The 17,503-nt window shown below is 41.1% G+C and overlaps 1 protein-coding gene across 2 annotated transcripts in view; it reads left to right on the forward strand.

The window, feature by feature from the left end:
• The window catches only part of CYFIP1 (cytoplasmic FMR1 interacting protein 1), a 134,299-nt gene that overhangs the window by 69,293 nt on the left and 47,503 nt on the right, over positions 1-17,503 (forward strand). For both annotated transcript variants that reach the window (XM_047086676.1, XM_047086675.1), the window contains exons 14-21: positions 7,820-7,986; positions 9,020-9,167; positions 10,402-10,555; positions 12,011-12,167; positions 13,329-13,425; positions 15,510-15,586; positions 15,685-15,793; positions 16,813-16,932. In XM_047086676.1, the coding sequence (XP_046942632.1) occupies positions 7,820-7,986; positions 9,020-9,167; positions 10,402-10,555; positions 12,011-12,167; positions 13,329-13,425; positions 15,510-15,586; positions 15,685-15,793; positions 16,813-16,932 (1,029 nt within the window). The remainder of the gene's footprint in view (positions 1-7,819; positions 7,987-9,019; positions 9,168-10,401; positions 10,556-12,010; positions 12,168-13,328; positions 13,426-15,509; positions 15,587-15,684; positions 15,794-16,812; positions 16,933-17,503) is intronic.

Below are 17,503 nucleotides of genomic sequence, written 5' to 3' on the forward strand. Positions count from 1 at the left end.
TGAAGATCAGGGGTTTGTTCACAAGTATTTGGGAGTAGGACACATCTTGGGGGAGGGAGCAGAAGAGGAACAAAATGTGGACCCTGGTGGTCTGAGAGGACCCCCTGTGTTTCCAGCTGTTGTCACCAAGTTCTTTGCTCTCACATATGTTGGCTGTGTTCCCTCAGCTCTGCAGTGTCTTCATGAGCCTTTTGATGAACAGAAGTTCTTAATTTCAGTGCCATCGAGTTTCTTTTCTTTTGTAATTGGACTGTTTTTTGTCTCTTTTAAGAAAACTTTGCATACCCTAAGGTCATAAGATATTCTCCTCTACTGCCTTCTGGATGTTTTATTATTCTGACTTTCACATTTAGATCTGAAGTTCACCCCAAGTTAGTTTATTTTTATTTATTTAAGTAATCTCTATACGCAACGTGGGGCTCAAACTCACAACCCCGAGATCAAGAGTCACATACATCCTCTTCTAACTGAGCCAGCCAGGCATCCCTCTCCTCCCCCCGCACCCCAGGTTAGTTTTTAAAACACTTCTGCCCCCATTGCTCCATCTTGCCACCTTTGTTGTCAGTCAAGCGATATGGGTGTGATATGGGTGTGATTCTGGTCACTTTTCTAATCCATTGTTTTAATTGGTCTATCCTTGTTCTAACACCACCTCCTTCTTAATTACTGTAAGTTGATTCTGTGTCAGGTAAAGCAAGCTTTTCTGTCTTCAAGAGTTCCTTGGTTATTCTTGCCCTTTGTATTTTCATACAAATTTTAGAATCATTTTTTCATATCTCACAGTGAAACCTGTTGGAATTTTTTATGGATATATGAATAAACCTATAGATCATTTTAGGGAGAATTGATAAATTTAGAATATGGAGTCTTTTTTTTTTTTTTTTTTTAATTTTTTTTTTTTTTTCAACGTTTATTTATTTTTGGGACAGAGAGAGACAGAGCATGAACGGGGGAGGGGCAGAGAGAGAGGGAGACACAGAATCGGAAACAGGCTCCAGGCTCTGACAGAGCCCTCAGCACAGAGCCCGACGCGGGGCTCGAACTCACGGACCGCGAGATCATGACCTGGCTGAAGTCGGACGCTTAACCGACTGCGCCACCCAAGCGCCCCTAGAATATGGAGTCTTTTATGAACATGATATATATCCCTCCATTTATTTAGATTCTCTTTTATAATCTGTAAAACTCTTCCACATCTTTTGTTAGCTTTATTTCTAGGTGTTTGATATGAGATGGTATATTTTAAATTTTTTCTAAATGTTTGTCACTGCTATTTAACATGTAAATTATTTTTTGTATTTTTCTTTATATCTACTAACTTGTCTAAACTCATTTATTAATTGTAATAAATTATCCATTAGATTTTCTACCTATATAATCATCTGAAAATGATGACAGTTTTATTTATCCCAATTTTCCATTTTTATTTGTTTTTTAAATCACACTGGATAGGATCCCTACTTGTTAAATAGGAGGCACTAGGCTTTGTCTCATTCCTCATCTCAAAGGGAAAGCTTTCAACATTTCACTGTATAATGTGTTTGCTACAGGTTTCTTAATGCCAACAATCATCAGTTTAAGGAACTTGTGCTCAATTCCTTATTTGCTAAGAGATTTTATTATGAGTTGATATTACTTCTGTTAAACACTTGGCATCCACTGAGGTACTCCTGTGACTTTTCTCTTTCATTCCATTAATGTGTTAATGTGGTTAATTTATATTGATTGTGAGGGTCCTCCCCCCCCCCACCCCCACCCCCACTGGTTGGTTTGTCTTTTTGTTTTTTTGTTTTGTTTTGACCAGGTTTAATGTAGCCTTGCATTCCTGGTATAAACTCAACTCAGTCATAATAGATTATCCTCTTTATATATTGTTAGATACAGTTTGCTAATATTTGGCTTAGGATTTTTATATCAAACTTGATGAGTGAAACTGTCTTTTACTATCGCTTTTATTTTTTTTTATTTTTTTTTTTCAACGTTTATTTATTTTTGGGACAGAGAGAGACAGAGCATGAACGGGGGAGGGGCAGAGAGAGAGGGAGACACAGAATCGGAAACAGGCTCCAGGCTCTGAGCCATCAGCCCAGAGCCTGACGCGGGGCTCGAACTCCCGGACCGCGAGATCGTGACCTGGCTGAAGTTGGACGCTTAACCGACTGCGCCACCCAGGCGCCCCTACTATCGCTTTTAAAATAAACCTTTTATTTTAAAATATTTTTAGAGTTACAGAAAAATTGCAAAGATTATACAGTAAGTTCCTGTATACCCCACACCCATTTTTCACATTTTATATTAGTATTGTTATAATTAATAAACCCATATTGATACATGATTATTAACTAAAGTCCATATTTTATTCAGATTTCCTTAGTCTTTCCATAATGTCTTAATTCTGGTCTAAGATCCCACATTACATTCAGTTGTCATATCTCCTTAGGCTCCTCTGGGTTGTTTTTCAGACTGCCTTTGTTTTGAATGACCGGTCAGGTATTTTGTAGAATGTTTCTCCATTGGTATTATCTGATTAACCTGGGGTTATAGGTTTGGGGAAAGAGGATCACAGAGGTAAAGCACCATTTCAGTCATATCACATCAAAGGTACATGTGGTCAACAAACTCATCACTGTTGGTGTTGACCTTGATCACCTGGCCAAGGAAGTATTATCAGGTTTCTCTATTATGAAGTTACCTACACCTTCCCCTTACCCCAGTTCTCCCCTTTTTATGGTGTACTTTAGGGAAGGAAGTCTGTGCTCAGCCCACACCTGTGGAATGGGTAACATTATTTCTTTATAACCATCCATTCTAGTTTTCTGGATGCTGGCTTCATAAAACAATTCATTGAGGGCTCCCTTCTTTCTGTATTGTCTGTAGTCGTTTGTGTAAGGTTCATATTCTTCCTTAAATGTTTGCTAGCATTTATGTGATGGTTTTTGGTGATCAGTTTCTTTACCATGACATTTTCTATTTCTTTTTATATCAGTTTTGGAAAGTTGTATTTTCAGGGATGGTAAGTCGTATTTTCAGGGAGTTTTCAAAGAATCTTTTAAATTTTTCTAATTTTTTTGTAAATATTTTTTAAAGTTATTTTTAACATTTATTCATTTTTGAGAGGGGGCGGGGGGACAGGATACTAGCAGGGGAGGTCAGAGAGAGGGGGAGTCACAGAAACCGAAGCAGGCTCCAGGCTCTGAGCTGTCAACGTGGAGCCCGACATGGGGCTCGAACTCCTGAACTGTGAGATCATGACCTGAGCCGAAGTTGGCGCTCAACTGACTGAGCTACCTAGTTGCCCCTAAAATTTTCTATTTGTTGTAAAGTTTTTCATAATAAATTCTCCTCTTATTTTGTTAACTTTTTTTTTCTACATCATATGCAATTCATCTGTTTTGAAGTATAAACATTCAATGCTTTTTTTTTTTTAGATATTCACAGAGTTGTGCAATCACAATCAAATTTAGAACATTTCTGTTATGTCAGAAAGAAACTTTGTACCCATTAGCAGTCACCCAATTCTCCCCTCCCTTTTGCCCTAGGCAGCCAGTCTGCTTTGTGACTCTGTAGATTTGCTCATTCTGAACAGTTCATATAAATGAAATCATACAATATGTGGCTGACTATGATTGACTTCTGTCACTTAACATAATGTGTTTAAGGTTCACACATGTATCAGTATTTCATTCTTTTCATTGCTGAATAATATCCCATTGTATGGATGTATCACATTTTATTTATTTATTAGCTGATGGATATTTTGGTTGTTTCTATTTTTTCACTATTGCGATTAATGCTGTTAGCTTTTCTGGACTAGCTTTTGTATGGACTCATGTTTTCATTCCTTTTGATACACCTAGGAGTAGAATTGATGGGTCATATGGTAACTCTGTGTTTAACATTTTGAGAAACTACCAGATGGTTTTCCCAAGTGGCACCACTATTGTATACTCCTATAAATAGTGTATGAGGGTTCTACTTTCTTAGAATCCTTATTAACACTTGTTAATTGTCTGTCTTTTTGGTTCTGGCCACCCTACTGGATGAGAAGTATATCTCATTATCATTATGATTTTGATTTGCATTTTCCTAACAACTAATGATGCTGAGCATATTTTCATGTGCTTGTTGGCAATTTATAAATCATCTTTGGAGAAATGTCTATTCAGATCCTTTGTCCATTTTTTAATTAGATTTTTATCTTCTTATTGAGTTTTTTATATATTTTAAAGAGTTCCTTATCAGACATGATTTGCATTTTCTTCCGTTCTTTGGTTGTCTTTGACTTTCTTAATGGGGTCTTGGGAAGCATAAAGTCTTTAATTTCAATTAGGTTCAGTTTACTTATTTTTTCTTTTGCTGCTTATGCTTTTGGTTTTATATTTACGAAACCATTTCCCAACCCAAGTCATGAAGATTTACTCCTATCTTTCTTATAAGAATTTTATAGTCTTGCTTCTTACACTTAAATGTGTGATGCATTTTGAGTTAGTTTTTTAATATGGTGAGGTAGGGGCTGTGTTAGAGGTTCCCAAAATTGCCCTTGGGCTTGATTTGCTAGGACTCACAGGACTGAGTAGCTGTTCTACTCAAAGTTATAATTTATTACAGTGAAAGTGATGAAGTTTTGGGGTGATGATGGGGGTTCGGAGCTGATGGCCAAGAAAGAATTCTTCAAGATGTCTTTGGTGTAAAAAGGTGATTTTATTAAAGCACAGGGACAGGACCCCTGGGCAGAAAGAGGTGAATTGAGATTGTGACAGGTAACTGATTATATACCCTCAGGTTGGCAAGGGGGCAGGGACAGTGTATGTCTCTAAGGAATTTTAGAAGCAAGGTTTCCAGGACCTTGAGGGGCTAGCTGCTATTAGGAAAACACCATTTATTACTGTTTAGTAAAACCTCAGTCATGAGACCCTTCCGATATATATCAGGGGTCATGGCTTGGAGTCTGATTACCAGTGTATATCTTGGGGAAGTTGAGATAAAGGAAGTTTCCAAAGGAATTTTTATATGTTAAAGTAGACTTAAAGGTTTGGGGGGTGGGGTGGGGGGTGGGCTGGTGGTGGTCAGGATAATGTTAAGCCAAGATTCTCTTTTGCCCCTAGCAAAGTGTCATCATTGAGGCAGCTGAGCTCCTAGAAGGAGGTCACTCTGCCAGTTTCAAGGACTTGTCAACGGGCTATAGGCAGTAAGGGAATTTAATTTTTTATTTGCCTTTGTTTCCCGTATCACCATGGCAAGCACTTAAACCCCTTTCCTTTGTTCTTGGGTAGCCAGGAGTGTCTGAGGAATATTACACATATTCCACCTGGGTGGGTCCAGGGGCCCCTGTTAGCCTGTACTTTGCCTTCAGCTTGCCTTATGATCCCTCATCAAAACAACACAGATTTAAATCAGCAAAAGGCACCTGGGCATAGTCTAGGAGAAACCAGATGCAAACTTCTAGGTATCCCCTACTAGTGCAGTTGTGCAGGATGTACTTTATTTTCCCGGCAAAGATGAATGGCAGCATGAGAAAAATGTTGCCAGCTAGGGAACCTTACCCAAGATCTTAGTGTCCAGGTTTAATAAAAAAACCTCAATAAAGGGGGTTAATAATGTCAATAATGTAGGTCAGTAGTGTAGGCATGCAGCATGCCTGCATGATTGACCTCAGCTGCTCAGACTCCAGACTCCAGTGCAAAAATAGGTGTTTACCATAAATTACATTGTTGGTATAAACTATCTAGTCACACTGGTACTGCAGTGGCCCAGAGCCTTAGGTAGCCACAAACACTCTTTTCAGAATATTCGGAGGCTCAGAGCTCAGTTCCTAGGAGTTGGCCAAGGAAGGGCCAGTCCTAAAAACAGGGCTTTCTTGGGAATATGCAGGGTTTGATTATCTCAGTCCTCAGAATTTATCCTTTCCTGCGTAGGAGTGTTTTGCATGTGGATATCTAATTATCCCACTACTGTTGAAAATGGAATATTTCCCTGTTGAATTGTTTCCACACTCTTACTGAAAATCAGTTGACTGCAAATTGATAGAAATGTGTAAATTTCTGAACTTCTATTTCTATTCCATTGACGTGTATGTTTATCTTATGTTGATATAGTCATATAGTCACATAATCTCTTAATACCTATAAACTGTGTGACAGTTGATAAGGTGTTTTGGGGTGATGGTAGAGTTCGGAGCTGACGGCCAAGAAAGAATTCTTGCATCATCCTTGATGCAAAAAAGGTAATTTTATTAGAGCACGGGACAGGACCCATGGGCAGGAAGAGCTGTCCCGGACCCTGAGGATAGAATAGTTACATACTTGGGAGTTGGGGGGATGTAAAGTCTAGAGGAAGTTTCCAGTAGGATTTTCTTGTGCTAAAGAAGACTCATAAGATCCTGGAGGCCTAGCTCTTGTCAAGCTAAGGTTGTTTTTTCCCTTTAGCAAAGCATGAACATTAAGACTGTAGGGAGTTCCTAGAGAAACATTTTACTCTATATTTGTCAATGGCTGCAGGTTATAAGGAATTTTAATTTTATTTGCCATTTCCTTCTTGCCTTTGTTTCCCCCATCAATAATCATCCCCTTTTCTTTCTTAATGCTGGTAATTGTGGCTTGTCTATTTTTCTTGATTAGTCTTGGCTGGACATTTGTCAATTCTATTATTTGTTTACTTATTTTTTTAAACAGCTTTATCTTCATTGATCACCTTCTGTGATATGCTTGTTTTCTGTTTTGTTAATTTTTACTTTTATTTACCTCTAGTTCTGGGGGGGGTTATTTTGCCATTCTTTTTGTAGATTTATGATGAATATTAGATTATTATTATTTTCACACATTTTTGTTTTCTAATGTATGCCTCTAAAGCTCAAAATTTTACTTTTTAGCATACTTTTCCCACATACCATAAATTTTTAATATGTAGTGTTTTCATTTTCATTCAAAGTGGTTTGAATTTTATTTCAGTTAAAAATTTTTTTAATATTTTATTTATTTTTTGAGAGACAGAGAGAGATAGAGTGCGAGCAGGGGAGGGGCAGAGAGAGAAAGATGCACAGAATCCGAAGCAGTCTCCGGGCTCTGAGCCATCAGCACAGAGCCCTATGCAGAAGATGATAACCTGAGCCAGTATGATGCTCAACCAACTGAGCCACCCAGGCACCCCTTGAAATCAGTTTTAATTTGAATTGGGGCATTTGCCTTTTTTTTTGGCAGAAATCCCCCCCACCATTAGAAAAGCAACACAGAACCATCAAATAGATCCCTAAAGCAAACAAATAGAACACTAGAGTATGTAGTAAGCGCAGTATATGATGCTGCCACAGAGATGAACTTTAAGCATTTTAGTGTAATTTCTTCCAGGCCTTTTTATGCATATTAATTTAGCATGCTGTTACTGTTTAACAAGTGGAATTTGGGCTATAAACTCTTACAACTTCTTTTTTCTTTTCCAGCTAATAACATATTGGCTTTCCTGAATCTTTTTTGTTCTTTTTCCTTTAAAGTCCTTCACAGGGCATGTGCCTTTATGCATTTGGGAGTGCTTTGAGTCAGTCACCAAATTCTCTGTTAGCTCCATGTCAAGCGAAGCAGATCCATCCCTGCCCTCAAGGCACTCATGGTCTAAAGGAGGCAGACCCAGGCATAGGGACAAGCTACTGAGCCAGAGCTCCTGAGAAGAGTTACAGGGTAGCAGCTTCAGAGCAGAAACATAGGAGGCCAAGGAAAGGTACTATGCATGAGAGGGAGGCAGCTTCCAGGTGCAACTTGGCATCACCTGAGAAGGAGCCATCGCCTGTTCTCCTCCACCATACTGAAACTCATGTGTCCCCCTGCAGGTGATTGCCATGATCAAAGGCCTGCAGGTGCTAATGGGCAGGATGGAGAGTGTGTTCAACCACGCCATCCGGCACACCGTCTATGCTGCGCTGCAGGACTTCTCCCAGGTTACCCTCCGGGAACCACTCAGGCAGGCCATCAAGAAGAAGAAGAATGTCATCCAGAGGTCAGCCTCAGTGTAATACCTCCCTGTGAGCTTGGAGTCCAAAACTGTAGAATTAGTTTAGTTTAAACAACTGTATAGTTACATTTTCATAAATATGCTCAATGCATTTATATTCAACCTTCAAAATCCCTTCTGGTAAATGTCCTCTAAGATTTTCCATCTCAAAATGTGTTGTCTTTAAGTATTTTTGCTTCTGTTCTTTTTGGCCTGTCCTACAAATTGGCCAAAAAATACATAGATATTGCAGACATCTTGTAGCGATCCTGAGCTAGTTTTCTCTTAATATTTAGCCTTTTAAAGTTGTCTTTCAGAGACATTTATGTAAAATGAAGCTTACAAGGGCTCATAAGTGTATTGATTTCATTTTCTTGCTTTATAATTGATGTGTTTATCACCTGGCTTGGTATGATTTTTAGCATTAATAAAATTTTATACTGTGAGTCTTCCCATTTTGCTCATGCTTGCTGTAGTAGGAAGCTAACCACATGGGAAATGTATAGTCTAAGAGTAACTTGGGTTTTAACTAGAATTTTCACCACGAGATAGGATAGGTACATCTGCCAAGTGTGGTGCCTATGGGGGGTCTCCACATGGTGGGATGGGAGCATGTTTCAAATGTGTCCGAGACATAGACCCAGTCCCCACAGTTGTGTTGGTGACATGTTCCTTTAGAAATCAGGGAATCAGCCAAGGGAGGTCGAGTTTCAGCTCCCTAGGTGGATGTTTGTGGTCTGTCCTCTTGTTGCCCTTTGCATGACAGTGTTCAGGAAATAAAACACCACTTCCAGGCTAATTGATGCAAACTGCAGCTAAGTCAGATCTTCTGGGGCTACTAATGTCTCAGAGAAAACAGTCTATCCAAAGATAATTTCACTTTGAACTGGTCCATTATCATATCCTACACTGTCCCCAAAGGAAATCAGGTGTGAAAATTGGTTTTCCAGCTGTGTTAGGTGAGGAGATGCAGTGATTGTAAAAGTCCTGAAGCTATAAGTGCTCCATGCCTCACTGATGACTTGATGGGGCTGTTTAGTGTTCTGCAGGCCATCAGGAAGACCGTGTGTGACTGGGAGACGGGGCACGAGCCCTTCAATGACCCAGCCCTGCGGGGCGAGAAGGACCCCAAGAGTGGCTTCGACATCAAAGTACCCCGGCGTGCCGTGGGACCCTCCAGCACGCAGGTTTTCATCCTCCCTGCTCCCCTGCTCTATCTGTTCCCCTGAGTGGGCTAACCCAAAGCTGAGGGTTGGTAAGCAAGACCGGGAGTAAAATGACATCACCACTTCTGCTCAAGATGATCAAGTATTGCCTGTGCCTTTTCTGCTCCTTGGTTCCCTGCCCAAGTGAATCTGGAGCATTCTTGTGATTCTCAGATTTGATCATTTGCATGCAGAACTTAATTTGACTGCATCAACTCCTATCACAAAAATGTGGGTGAAAGTCTGTGTGTCCGTATTTATGCTGTGTTTCCTGATAGGTGTTTAAATGTATGGTTATAATTTTTACATTGGGCCTAAAAATGATTGTTTCTGAAGATAAAACTTTTAGAAATTTAAGAATATACCTTTTTTGTATCCCTGGTCTTAAGCCACCACTGCTCTTCTCTCTCCTGCCATGCTCAGCCCCCTGCTCCCCAAAAGCAGCCTTATTCTGACTCTCATTTCTGATTTAGTATGTCCTTCTGCTTTTCTCTTCCCATTTTGGGATGTAGTACTTCTTAACTCATCATTCTTCTGTTGAGGGCTTTTATAATCCCTTCTTGCCAGTCTTTCAGAGAACTACCAGCAAAACACATTGTTGGCTGTAAATGAAACCTCTCAAATATCTGGGAGGAAAGCATTTGGCCCACCCAAGGAAGACGCTTGTCCTGATTCTGTCCAGTGTGCATGCACCCTTCCCACCCTCCGTTCCCATGTGTGTCTCCCCACCCTATGATGTGTGTGTCCTGTGACTAACGGCTCTCTCCCACCTCTCCCCCCATCTGTCCATGTCTAGCTCTACCTGGTGCGCACCATGGCGGAGTCCTTGAGCTCTGCCGAGCTGCTGAGGCAGCTCAAGTCTTTGGGCATGGAAAGACTCTTGCATGTGGTAAACGCGTTTCTGAGGCAGTCCTACACCTATCCGCCTCTTTTAACCTTTGGTGGTAAGACATCATTTGTTTTTCTTGTTGACATTATGGCACGGAGGTGAATTGCTCCGTTACAAGTTCTTTCTCACAGGCAGCACCAACTTGGCTACTTAGATGGGCGCCCAGACCCACTTTGAGGAGCTGGCATAGTGGTAGGCTTACTGCTGCAGCCTGGCTCTGGTCAGGGCATAGCACAGTAGTCTTTCTCTTGTGGTTTATCTGAGTTTGGTATAACTAATGTGCCATGTATATTTTCTCCCCCACAAATGTTTCCTTGGATAATGCAGCTTTACATGGTGAGAACCATGCTAGAGTCCCTCATTGCAGACAAAAGTGGTTCCAAGAAAACCTTGAGAAGTAGCCTTGAGGGGCCCACCATATTGGACATAGAAAAATTTCATCGAGAGTCATTCTTCTACACTCACTTGATTAATTTCAGTGGTAAGAGCTACTGCTGACCAGCGTCTGGCCCAGCATGTTCTAACACTAACACTGTCTAGAATGCTTCTGCTGACCATCCCCGCTGTGGTCCCTCATACACCCAGACGATGATCCATGTTGTAACCTTCGTGGTATTTCCTTGCCTGTCGCTTTAAATGCACGGCTGGCAGGGCTCCTTCCATGTGGCGTGGCCCTTAGAAAGATGAGGGCCATGGGCCTGCAGCTGGCTCTGTGAGCTGCATGCAAAGCCTTTGTAACCCATACAAGGTTAGAAACACAGGCAAATGTCATCTGTCACCTGGCTCGAGAACAAGATAGTGATGAATATGAGAAACAACCTCCATGAGCACTGATGTGTGGAAGGTGGCAAATCACCTTGACCAGGGCATTGGGTGGCTACCCTTTGTCAATGTGGAGTCTGTGTTTACTCCAGTGCTGCAGCAGCTTCCTCAGAGCAGGAAGCCTCTATCTTGGCTGGGAGTATAGTGGGTTTGGAGTAAATAGTAAGGCTTTTGTTTTTCACTTGTCAAATGATGGAAACTTTTTTTAAAGTTTATTTATTTATTTTGAGAGAGAGAGAGAGAGAGAGGAGTGGGGAGGGGCAGAGAGAGAGGGAGAAAGAAAGAATCCCAAGCATGCTCTGCACTGTCAGTGCAGAGCCCGATGCGGGGCCCAAACTCATGAACCGCGAGATCATGACCTGAGCCAAAACCAAGAAGTCGGATGCCTAACTAAGCCACCCAGGCACCTGGAAACATTGTTTTAAAAAAAAATTTCTGTTTTGCATTAGATAGATTTGTATTGAGTATGCATGTAATGCTGCATCTTTATCCTAAAATAAAGTAACACGGTTTTTATTTATCCTTTTATTATTTGTTCATTTACTTAAGGTTTACTTATTTTTGAGAGAGTGAGAGAGACAGTGTGAGTGGGGGAGGGGCAGAGAGAGATGGAGACACAGAATCCGAAGCAGGCTCCAGGCTCTGAGCTGTCAACACAGAGCCCAACGTAGGGCTCAAACTCACAAACCGTGAGATGACCTGAGACAAAGTCAGATACTTAACCAACTGAGCCACCCAGGTGCCCCTATTTCTCCTTTTAAAAAGGCCATTTTCCCCCTTCCCAGTCCCTCAAAAGAAGCTCACAGGGTTGACAAGGTCCCATTGGCAAGTGGTGGTATACCAGACCAGCAGGGGCCAGATGCTGAATCTTCTCTTTTTGTGAGCAGGAATGTGCAATGTCTAGGGTGGCTTTGCTTGCAGCCACTTTGTGGTTGTCTCATCCCTAGTGTGAGGTGCCGTGTGACCCCTCCCTGCTCATATCTGCTCCCGCATGGCTCACGGCTGAGATTGAAAGAGTCAGCATCTCACACATGCCCCCCTCCCACCTGAGATTGTCCTGCTGAGTCTTTTCTGCTTGCAGAAGATTAACATGATGTCGTTTGAATCCTTCAAGAAACGCTGCAGCAGTGCTGTGACCTTTCACAGTTGTGGTTCCGAGAGTTCTTCCTGGAGCTGACAATGGGCAGGAGGATCCAGTTCCCCATTGAGATGTCCATGCCCTGGATCCTGACGGACCACATCCTAGAGACCAAGGAGGCATCCATGATGGAGTGAGTGCCCTGTGGGCCTGTTTTAGTTATTTGTGGTAACCAGGGTCCGTGGTGGCATTTGGGATCTGGGAGAGGGAGGAAGGGGCTGAACTGTTTTTAGCACTTTATTTGAAGTTGTCATACTTGGGGTAAGACTTCAGAGATTAATACAAGTAATGGGTTTCTTGGCTTTAGACTCCAACTGGAACATAGCAGAAGTCACTAAGTTCCACCATGTCCAAGTAAGGCCCTGGGGACTCAGCTAAGATCAGCAAAAGGAGATGTGGCCTGGCCTTTCGTGTGGCACAGCCTCTGAGCCAGATGAATTTGGGAGAGAAAGTATTAATTGAACAGCTTTGTTTTGTGGTCAGGACTCAGGGCCAACGGAGGGGATGAGAGATTTTGAAAATATGAGGTCCATGAAGGTATTCTTGGGAACTGACCCAGCAGGTTCTTTGACACACAGAGCAAATGTCTTTGTCTTTGCCTATGCACATCAGTTCTTATGTGGTGGTCAGGAGGATGGCCTTCCACTTTCTCTGGAGTGGCCATATCCTCTGTTCTACAACACTGGAAATCTAATGCAGAGGACTTGGCATGCCTCTTTGTCGCATCTTTGGAGTTGAACTTGACCCCACTGCTCACACAGCCTCCCTGCTGTGAGGTGGGAGTGGCCTTGTACCCTCAGAGGATCCTTATTACTGGAGACCTCTGGCTGCTGCCTTCTGTCCAGACATGGGGCAGAGGGAAAGGGGCTTTCAAAAGCTATGCTGGTCATGGTCATGGTCAGCTGTAGGACCCAGGACCTTTATGTTTTTCTTGTTAAGTCAGACAGTTCATTCTTAGAAATAAGAAAATAACTTGTTTTTGTGGTTATAAAAAATACTGTATTCTGTGGTGAGAAACTTTAAACATAAATGAGAAGATGCAGCTACAGGAGGCCCTTGTGGACCCAACGGGCCCTGGGCATGACCTCCATAAGTGTGTCCCATCTGTGGGATTGTCTGGCTTATTAGTCCATTAGGATCCTGGACAAAAACCTAGTTTGGTGTTTGAAGTTAAGAACTGTTTTTCCTCATGTGAGAGGTCAGCAATGAATGTTAAATTTCACTTGGAGTATGGGATGTGAGAGCGGAAAAGCCCTTTGTGGAAGGCTGGGCTGACCACTCGCCCCCTCTGCAGGTACGTCCTCTACTCCCTGGACCTGTACAATGACAGCGCACACTATGCCCTCACCAGGTTCAACAAGCAGTTTCTCTACGACGAAATTGAAGCAGAGGTGAGGGCCCAGGCACCTTTAACAAACTTTAATTTCCTTTTTCTCTGAGTGTTACAGGAAGCAGATTTTCTTTAATAGTACAGGAGGTTTAAACAATAGAATGAACTTTGAAATAAACATTTTGTAGTAAACCTTCCTATCTGTACTTTTCTCTCTGCATCTACACATGTGATGATTGACAGCATGTCATAAGCACCTGTTTCCTCACCTGTCTTCTGTTAAAAACACAGTTTAAAGCAGGTGCATCTACATAGTAGATGCACTGAACCAACCCCTATTTTATTTCTTTCATTTTAGTTTCTTAGTTTTGCATATTGTAAGTAATGCTTTGATGAACTTCCTTGCACCTAATTTTTTAACTGTGTTCAATTATTTTTTGAGGACAAATTCCTATAAGTGGAATTATTAAATTTTTCTACATGTAGCTAAGGAGATAAATCTAAGGAGAAAATTTAAAAATTTTCTAGTTTAAGATATAAGACAGTTTAAAGCTCAACAAATTACATTGTGCATCTGGATTTCCTTCTCTGCCTCCTCGTAAAAACTAGAAAACGCTTCTTAAGGGCAGACACCTGCAGGTCCTGTAGTGGTTCCCCTTTGAGCACATGGTGTCCTGTGAGCACCATGTGGGGTGGGGAGGCTAACCCTATTTGCAAGGGAGAATACAGTTTTAGGGGTGGAGTCATAGGGGTTTATCCATCCTATGTGTCTTCACCAACCTCAGTGCTTAGAGCAGCCAGCCATGCTCCAGAGGATGCCACCACACACAGTAGTTCCTGGGACACACAGCCTGGTGGCAGAGCAGAACCCAAATACAATTAAACCACTGGGAACACTTGATAAAGAGAGACTTTTTCATACTCCTTTGCCTTTAAGAGACATGAAGCGTTTTTCTCCATCAGTAAGAAAGGTTCTGACATAATTCCAGTGGCTGTGTAGTGGTCACTCCTGGCCACACCATAATATATTTAATCTGCTGGTGTTAGACAATGAGTTTATTTCTTGCGGTGCCAGGGTGGCTCAGTCAATTGAGCGTCAGACCCTTGGTTTCGGCTCAGGTCATGATCTCATTCATGGTTTGTGGAATTGAGCCCTGCGTCAGCACAGAGCCTGCTTGGGATTCTCTCCCTCCCCTCTCTGTCTGCCCCTTCCCCACTTGCTCATGCTTGCTCTCTCAAAACAAATAATCTTAAAAAAAAAAATTGAGGTTGTTTTTTGTCTCTCTTTGCTAATAATTGCCTTTGTTTGCCTTAACAAAAGATTTTCTTTTAATTTTATATTCCCAGAACTTACTCATTTTATAACTGAAAGTTTGTACCTTTTGACCACTTTCACCCATTTTGCCTACCCTTACCCCTGCCTCTGGAAACCACCAGTCTGTTTTCTGTGCATTCTTTTTTTTTTTAAGTTTATTTATTTTTGCAAGAGGGTGTGAGTGCTAGTGGGGGAGGGGCAGAGAGAGAGGGGGAGAGAGAGAATCCCAAGCAGGCTTTGTACTGTCAGTACAGAGCCCAGTGTGGGGCTTGATCCCGTGAACCATGAGATTATGACCTGAGCTAAAATCAAGAGTCAGCTCAACCGACTGAGCCGCCAAGGCACCCCTCCCCCCTCTTTTTTTTTTTTTTTTTTAAGATTTCACACATGAGATTGTACTGTATTTGTCTGTCTTTGTTTGACTTACTTCAGTTAACATAATGCCCTTAGGGTCCATCCATATAGTTGCAAATGGTAGGATTTCTTTTTTTATGGTTGAATAGTATTCCATTATATATATATATACACATATATATATGTATATATGTGTGTGTGTGTGTATATATATATATATATATATATATACCAAAATTTCTTTATATGTTCATCCATCAATGGACACTTAGGTTGCTTCCATGTCTTGGTTATTGTAAATAATGCTTCAGTGATCATGGGAGTGCAGATATCTTTTCAAGTTCGTGTTTTTCGTTTTTTTGGATAAATACCCAAAAGTGGAATTTGCTAGATCAAAAGATTTTTTTTTTTTTTTGAAGTTGGGTTATTTGATCTTTAGGGAATAAAAATCTAATATATGCTTTCTTTTTCTTCAGGTGAATCTATGCTTTGACCAATTTGTTTATAAACTGGCAGACCAGATATTTGCATATTATAAGGTTATGGCAGGAAGGTATGTGGTTTATGATTTGGACATGAAATCTTGGGTTACTTGACATTTCCATTAAAATTCACAGCATATGAGAAATGTCTTCTCTTCCTCTCTACTAGTTTGCTTCTTGATAAACGTTTACGATCAGAATGCAAGAATCAAGGGGCAACGATCCATCTCCCGCCATCTAACCGCTATGAGACACTGCTTAAGCAGAGGCATGTGCAGGTGAGCCAGACCTCTCCTGGGCATGGTGAGGCATGGAGCCAGCACTGGAAATAGTGTGGTTTTCTTTGAGCTGACTGGGTATTAATAGATGTCAGTATGTTGTGTTACTGTGGAGACATCCTTGTAAAGTGTTGAGATTTTAAAGACAGTTTCTTTTGGATACCCTGAAATACAGAGGAAGATTTGTAGCACTCTGCACCCTGTCCTATTCTACCTCTGGGGAAAGGCATGGCCCCAGAGGGCTTGGGTCCTCTCAAAGAGCCCAAAGTTCAGAACTTGGAAGGAATGAAGGTGAGAAACACTTGTCAGCTGAGTGTTACAGAGCAGCTCTCTCTTGGCCAGCACAAAGAATAAAAAATACACTGTTTACTTTTGTTTCCTTAAAAACAATATGTCAGAAAAATGAGTAAAATACAGAAAACTGTAGGGAAAAATGCATATAATTCTACAGATAATTACCATTCACATTTTGAGACATTTTCTACCAGGATTGTATCTATATGTTTATGTTATTGAAATGATATTGAGAAACACATATGTTTTTAGGATTCTGATGTAGAGAGGGAATAATTTTCTCTTATTCATTCTTGTAATACTGTGAAAGTTAGGCATGTGCAGGCTGCTCTGTAGTGGGGGTTGGTCCTGAACACCATTGTGAGGGGTCCTAACTGACAGACCCAGATTTTCAAGGTGTGTGGTGAAACTTAGAGTTTCTCTCCATGATGTTAAGTATAAATTCAGCAAAGGATGCTACAAAAGTCCTTTATGGTTTTGACCTGAAGGAATTTTAGCTCTAGGAAAGTAGAGTATTTGATCATGACACCTATATATATAATTTGATCTAAAATGTTTACATTTTGTGTATTATTTGTTTTATCTTTTGGAATTGGATTCTGGAACAGATATATTTAGTATCTGTATAGGTGTATAAGTATATAGATATCCATATACATATATACATATGCATATATACATTTGTTTTTTATTGTTCATTCTTTTTTCCTTTCTCCATCTTCCAGCTCCTGGGCAGATCCATAGACCTTAATCGCCTGATTACTCAGCGTGTCTCAGCAGCCATGTATAAGTCTCTGGAACTGGCCATTGGACGATTTGAAAGTGAAGACCTGACATCAATAGTTGTAAGTGCTCTCCCCTTTGTCAAGCTCAGCAGAAACTGGTCACAAGGATTGGAGCTAATTTTAATTTTGTCCTTATGATAAACTGAACCAATAGTAGGTTCAGTTTTTGCATAGAAATCAAAAGCTTTGCACTACTCGAGCTTGGCCTATCCTGAGTATCGTTTTTTAGTGTCTGTTCTTATTGGCTGCAATTCTAAGATGACTTCAAAGAACAAATAATCCTAACCTTGAATAAATTACACCTAAGTATGGCAAGAGAATAAAAGAAAGAAAATTTGGGGCCTCTGGGTGGCTCAGTTAAGCATTTGACTCTTGGTTTTGGCTCAGGTCATGATCTCACAGTTCGTGAGTTCGAGCCCCATTTTGGGCTCTGTGCTGACAGCACAAAGCCTGCATGAGATATTCATTCTCTCTCTCTCTCTCTCTCTCTCTCTCTCTCTCCCTCCCTCTCTCCCCCTCTCCCTCCCCCCTCCCTCCCCAGCTCCTCTCTCTTTCTAAATAAATAATTTTTTTAAAAAAGGAAAATTTTAAAAATCAAAAAGAAATGAACACAGAGAAAAAGGATTTGAAA

The sequence above is a fragment of the Lynx rufus genome, unplaced genomic scaffold, assembly GCF_022079265.1.
Source record: "Lynx rufus isolate CCGP_SWC_20201006 ecotype Redwood Valley unplaced genomic scaffold, mLynRuf1.p SCAF_21, whole genome shotgun sequence".
NCBI classification, from domain to species: Eukaryota; Metazoa; Chordata; class Mammalia; order Carnivora; family Felidae; genus Lynx; species Lynx rufus.